This window comes from Micromesistius poutassou (genome assembly GCF_964030765.1).
Source record: "Micromesistius poutassou genome assembly, chromosome: 21".
NCBI lineage: Eukaryota > Metazoa > Chordata > Actinopteri > Gadiformes > Gadidae > Micromesistius > Micromesistius poutassou.
Window position 1 is genome coordinate 1255380 of NC_140291.1, and position 6796 is coordinate 1262175.

General features: G+C 40.9%; 1 protein-coding gene across 1 annotated transcript; it reads left to right on the top strand.

Annotated features, from left to right (window-relative positions):
- Nucleotides 1-210: 210 nt before the first annotated feature.
- On the top strand, nucleotides 211-5056 carry rgrb (retinal G protein coupled receptor b; the record flags this gene model as incomplete). Its single annotated transcript, XM_084485527.1, has 7 exons — nucleotides 211-411; nucleotides 754-910; nucleotides 1260-1381; nucleotides 2224-2377; nucleotides 3314-3431; nucleotides 4692-4805; nucleotides 4916-5056. Exons 1-7 carry the CDS (start codon nucleotides 336-338, stop codon nucleotides 5054-5056), a joined length of 882 nt encoding a protein of 293 aa, XP_084341653.1. The 5' UTR covers nucleotides 211-335.
- Between the last annotated feature and the right edge of the window lie 1740 nt (nucleotides 5057-6796).

The window sequence follows — 6796 nt, forward strand, 5'->3', positions numbered from 1 at the left end:
AGCCAAGATCCACCTCTCTTTGAGTTAACGATCACACATTTTCGATGAACGTAAAAGTGTTTATTTATGTCGTCATCTGTTTATAATATAACAATTAAGCATGCGCAGTAGGCATGCGCAGTGGAAGCGCACCCAAAAAGTTGCAGAGGGTGATGTGCTTGTTAGGACATTCTTGGGGGGATTCGAGAGGTTTTGCTGAGATTAGTTTCTTCAGGCCTGTTCACATGACAGAGCCTTTATAAACCAGGGGAGTTGGTGAACTTTGTGACACAGTCCTAGAGCTCGATTGTAAATATAATTTGTGCACGGTTACATCCGTGCGTTTCCCTTGAACCATGGCAGCATACACGTTACCGGAGGGCTTTGAAGAGTTCGACATGTTTACCTTCGGCACGGCCCTTCTGGTTGGGGGTAAGTGGACGGGATCCTGAGGGCTTTCAACTTATTTGCATGGGACATAAAAGCAGAGAAAACCTTTGCGTGTTAATGTCAATTGAAAAAAAAATCCGGAACAGGAAATCCACATTGAATGTGACACTAGCTGCGCTTAGAGAGTGCGTTTTTTAAACCCACATCTAAACATGAATTATATTTGTTCTATGCACAAGCTTCCCAAACCTACACCGATTCTACAGTTTAATCCTTATATATGTATAACCCAGTTAGAGCAATGTTCAATCGGAGTAACATTCACATTGAAGCCATAATGCTTGCAGCAGAATATGTTTGTTTATCAGGGTTGCTCTCTTCCAGGCGTACTTGGATTCATCCTGAACGCCATCACCATAGTGGCCTACCTCCGGGTGAAGGAGATGCGCACACCCAGCAACTTCTTTGTGGTCAACCTCGCTCTGGCCGACCTCAGCCTCAATATAAACGGACTAATCGCCGCCTATGCCAGCTATGTAAGGTAGGGATGCATGCAATTTAAGATGTGACGTCACAACTAATTGAAAAAGTGGTGTGGATAAAACAACACAACCATTAAAAAAAGAAAAAAGATATGGATGTGGTCAAGAACCAGGTGAGTAGTAGTAACATCACATCTCAAATAATCAAAAAACCAAACTGAATCTGTTGAATAGTTTCGGAGTATGAACATGGAAGAAGAAAAACACATTGTTATAAAATGTTGAAATAAATTACAACTTTAGCTGAATGCAATAGTTAATCATTTCCTGATCAAATGTATGACGAGGGATGCATGTCGACATGCTGAACAATGAGCATGGAGTTTAATCGAGTGCATGCTTTTTCAGGCCGTGGCCGTTTGGCCAATCAGGATGTTCCTACCACGGTTTCCATGGCATGGTTTCCGTCCTGGCCTCCATCAGCTTCATGGCTGCTATTGCCTGGGACAGATACCACCAGTACTGCAGCAGTGAGTACCACTACACCATGTACAGGGTGTACAGCCCCCTCAAAGGGTCACCGAAGCCCCTTAACAATACGATAAATGTACCCATATATATACACTCATAATGTCTTCATTCAAATAAAATAAGAAAAAGTGTAAACACAGAGGTCATTTTGAACAAAGACATTGGGTATATTTTGCATGAATGGTTACCACATTCTCACAAATATTTTAAACATTTACGATGAAAACTTCGAAAATAGGCTTAAAAATTATTGCAAAAAATGTAGTGATCTATATATATATATATATATATATATATATACATACATATTAATAATGATATACGTATAAAAAAGTATATATATATTTTAAAAAATATATATATATGCCTATATATATATATATATATATATATATATATATATGCCTATATATATATATAAGCCTATATATATTTATAATTTATATATTTTTATGTATATTTGAATTTAGTATATGCTACACGTGAACTTCCTAAGATGGCGCAATTTGATTGGTTATCTCGGCATATTGGGCAACATCAGAGGATTGAGATCTCAAACTCGGGATATTGTTTTCGCGCATGATGGTCGTCTCGTCACGCTAATAAAAACAAATAAATCCCGGCAAAAAAAAGTGTTGTCTTGTTTATTTTTGGAGTGTTCACGTGTAGTATACATATATATAACGTGTAGTATATACCAAAACAGTTATTCACCTCAGGCTCCGTCAATAGTGGAGAACAGCCCCTCTCGACCTTCTGTGTCGGGGGCTATCCCCCCACTATTCACTTCGCCTTCAGCGAATAATTGTTAAATATATATATATTTATATGCACTGTCCAGGACAAAAGCTGTTCTGGAGCACCACGGTGACGATGTGCTGCATCGTCTGGGTCCTGTCCGTCTTCTGGGCCGCCCTCCCCCTTATCGGCTGGGGGGTCTACGACTTTGAGCCCATGAGGGTGGGCTGCACCCTGGACTACACCGTAGGGGACAGGTAACGGGGTTACCTGTGTTCAGTCAGAGATGACGTTCAGGGAGGCGTAGGCCGTGTGCAACGATGTGCTGAGGAGCTTTAGTTGGTTGTTGGCTGTTGGCTCGCAGGCTACACAGTCTGGCCAGAGGTGGAGAGAGTACGGACAAATCCTATTAAGTGGAGATACTGTTACTTTGAAGAAATCCTACTCAAGTAGACACACTCTTACTTTGAAGAAATCCTACTCAAGTAGACACACTCTTACTTTGAAGAAATCCTTCTCAACAAGACACACTCTTACTTTGATGAAATCATACTCAACAAGACACACTCTTACTTTGATGAAATCCTACTGAAGTAGCCGTCCTGTTACTTTGATGAAATCAAAGTAACAAAACACGACTCGAGTAAACGTAAAAGTTGCGTGATTTAAAAACTACTTTGAGAGCAAGTTACTTTGTTATTTGTAAGCATTTTCAAGCATTTCTTGACTTTCGTTTGCTCTACACCCCTGAGTGTGGCAATACAAATGCACACTTGAGTAAGGGCTGATAGATCTTTGGTGGGGACACAAAGGCTTTAGAGAAAGCTTGGAAGCTTGGAATTAATTTTAGCATCATAATCCCAAAATCATAATAATAATCCAGTGAACAACACAGAATCACAAAGAATGCAGACAATTGCAAGGACAGAGGACAGTACATTAATGGTGCCATGTTAATGGCTGTCAGTCTATTCAAATATGTTTGATGGGAATATTCATATTTCACATCTAAAAAATGTATAGTAACTGTTGAGTAAAAGATTGTTCGTTGTGATGTTTACCCAAATGCAGCTGGTTATTTATCCATGAAGAAAATTTACGCTGCAACAGTATCAGCCTATAGGCTAACAACAGGTAATGCTGGTTTATAACACAATAACTGTCTTTGCTATACATGATCCTCTCCTGAACAGGGACTACGTAACGTACATGCTGAGCCTGGTGGTCTTCTACCTGCTGCTCCCCGCCTACACCATGATGTCCTCTTATGATGCCATCAACAAACACTTCAGGAAAATTCATCATCAGAAGGTATGTTAATCCTCCTGTGAAGATTATGACTCTATTCAAGTTGTTGTGTAAGTTGTTGCACAAACCAAAGGAGGTAAATCTATAGAAGGGCAAGGATAATCTCTGAACAAAAGGGGTCATTGACATGCAACAATACAGTTCTGTGCTGGTTGTACTGTACTGTAGTTGGTATACACAGAACTGTTAGGCATTTGTAGATAGACATACATATTATTTTCCAATGGCCAATGAAGTAAAGGTTCAATAGACTCAACAGACGGACAGACTCAAGACTCGCATGTTCAGAGTTGACATAGACTCTGTCTGCATAACCTCCCCCCTTACCTCTGACACCCCTCTTACACTATTGTATAAGAGGTTGTATGTCGTATGTCCTTGCACTTAAAAATAGTACTTGTGTAGCATCTTATCCTAGCTATCTTCATTATATACAGGGAATGGGTTAGCGATTGCAAGTGCTTGGCACTTGGTTCTTCGATAGATTTAAGCAATAGATCACGACAGGCTGTGGTATGTTCTCATTATACAGTTAGCTAACCTACCTATACGGTTGGTTACATAAGTATGGCGAAATGAAAGTCATAGACACCCTCAATTTTGAAAAAGCGAGAAAGTCGGAAAAGCATTTTTTTTAACGAATACAAAAAAGTATTCCCTCCTAGCTGCCTGCAAAGTGTACAGCGGTTGCTATGCAACACACTGTAGCGTCCTTCAGAGAGAAGGCTAGGCTAGAGACGGTAGCTTGGTTCGCCGGCAATTTAGCCTACTATCGAGTTCACTCACCGTATTGCTTTACAACATTTCCACCCTCTCCAGCAATCAACATATTTTTAGGCTTCAGTGAACTATGCTATTGCTTTTATATATAAATAAACAACAGTTCAAGTTAGGCACAGAGTGATACGGAACTCTGTAAACTGAACGGGCGTCATAGCTGTGTGTATACGCTCAATATACAACAGTTGGGAACCAATCAGATCACTTGATTTAAGCCACCCGTTTTATAATGTTCAATATATAGTTTCTCTTTCTTCTGACAAGTAAGTGGCTTTGGATGAAAGCGTCTTCTGAATGCCCTAAATGTAAATGTAAATCGATTTCTGCCTGTTTATTATCGGTTGGTGCAGGGAACCCGAGGTCATTTGGTGTTTCATTGGCTTGTTCCATCACCGATGACGGGGACAGAAGCATCTTAAGAGGTCTCTTCAACAATCACTTCAGTAGCGCTAACTAGTCATCTATTCCTGTTTGCACTTTCAGTTCAACACAAAGGTGCCTTTGAGGGTGATGTTGGCGTGCTGGGGTCCCTACGTTCTCATGTGTGTGTACGCTTGCTTCGAGAACGTCAAGATCGTTTCTCCGAAGCTCAGAATGGTGAGAGAACATGTATTTTCCCAGCTCTCTACATCGTTTTGTTGATCATGGCCGTGGCTGTGGTGGTGGTCAGTGGCTGAAAAGTGTTTGGATAACCCTTCTCCCCAAAGGTGCTTCCTGTGCTGGCCAAGACAAACCCGATCTTCAACGCGCTGCTCTACTCCTTCGGGAACGAGTCCTACCGCGGTGGCGTTTGGCATTTCCTGACCGGACAGAAATTCGTGGAGCCGTTCGCCAAGAAGATCCGATGAACAAAAGACATTAAATGTCATTTCAATACATCACAGCACGTGTCAGATGCCGTTCATCCTTGTCCTGCAAAAGCAATTCAGAAATGTTTTGGAAGCACACCGATAGGTTTCAAACTCTTTAATACAAGTGAAGAAGTAGCTGGCCTGTCCATTGTTGAATAAATCAATACACCTATAAACCAAACCAACAGCATAACTCAATCCTCAACTGCTGTTGAAATGCACTGAGGCCGCTAATGTCTGTTGTCTATTTTCGCTGATAAAATAAATACATTAAATTCCCATGATTTTGTTTGACCCTCGATGCTAATGCTGTTGTCTTTAAATAGTTGAAGTGTTAGTTGAACATCTTATTGCATACAAACCGAAGTAGGGGGTTCATCTGAAGAAGGCTAAGAGAGAGAAAGAGACTTAGAGAGAGAGGGAAAGAGAGAGAAACCCGTATTCCATGTCTCTGTCACAGTAATCCTGCAAGACAGTGACTGGCTTACTGACTGACTGAATGACTCGCTGTCTGGCTGTGTCATTCTGTGAAGTGGTTAGTGGGTAAGAGCCACTCACTTCACCAATTCAGGGAAGAGAAATAGGTGTTGAGCACTCTGGAAATAGACAAGGACCAATCGCAGCACAGCAACACTCATAGTACCGTGTTCAGCGCTCTAAAATAGCCAGATGACTGAATAGACCACGTGTAAAGTGTCTATAACATTCACTCCATGGCACTTTAAAAGGAATGTTATCTGATTTTCGTCATGAAATATCATCCATGTCATAAAACCCTAATAACAATAAATGGTGCCCTTTTCGTTTTGATAAACCATATTTCTAACAGGCTTGAGTGCATGAAAGCATGTTCATGTTTTCTATTGACCAATAGTTCTAGTGCAACAGATTTTCATCTAGATAAACCATAATAAGGATTAAGTGGGAACAGATTTAATTAATCTCCAAAGATTTCATATGCAGCCAAAAGCTCAGATTCACTATTGGCTCTTTTATTGATTGAATGGTTGCGTAATGAGTTGCATAATGAGTCCGCTCAATATCAACATGAATAACTAGATGACATGTGTCTTCGTCCAGAATTCAATATTAACAACCCCATAGTAAACATAATTATCAATATAAATAGTAATACAATTAAAATAACAATTATTACTGTCTAACCATTTCGTGCCGTTTGTGTACGAAATCCAGAAAAAAAAAAAAAAAAGACATTCATTTATAAATTAAAAGAGAATTAAAAAAGAGAAGTCTTGAAAATGGTGTGAATTACAAGTTTTTCAGTAATTGATTCAACAGAAAGCACGCCTCGTGACTGTTCAGCCACAGGGTCACGCCAACCCACTGAGCTATCGGGTTGTGTGTCCAACTCCAACAGATTAGCAGAGAGTTTGTACAAACTGCTCTTCTCTATGTCTGGCGCTCAAGATGGCCAATGCGGCAAAAAAGGCCCCTCCGTGCGTGTTCGCGTGCGCGCGCGTGCATTTGTGTGCTCGCTGGTGTACTAGTGGTCTAATTGAATTACCTGATCCGCCTGCAGAAAGGTCAACAATCACATAAGCAGAGTGGTGACAGCGGAACCTGTGTTCGTAACGAGCCACGATGTGGGGCAAGAGTCGAAATTGGCTTCGGTGACACGCATGCAGGTGTTGCTGCATGCGTGTCAAATGAGCGCTCGGGGCGGGACACCGGTCTGCCTTGTTTGTCCATGTTGGCCAAATTGCTGTAACACGGTAA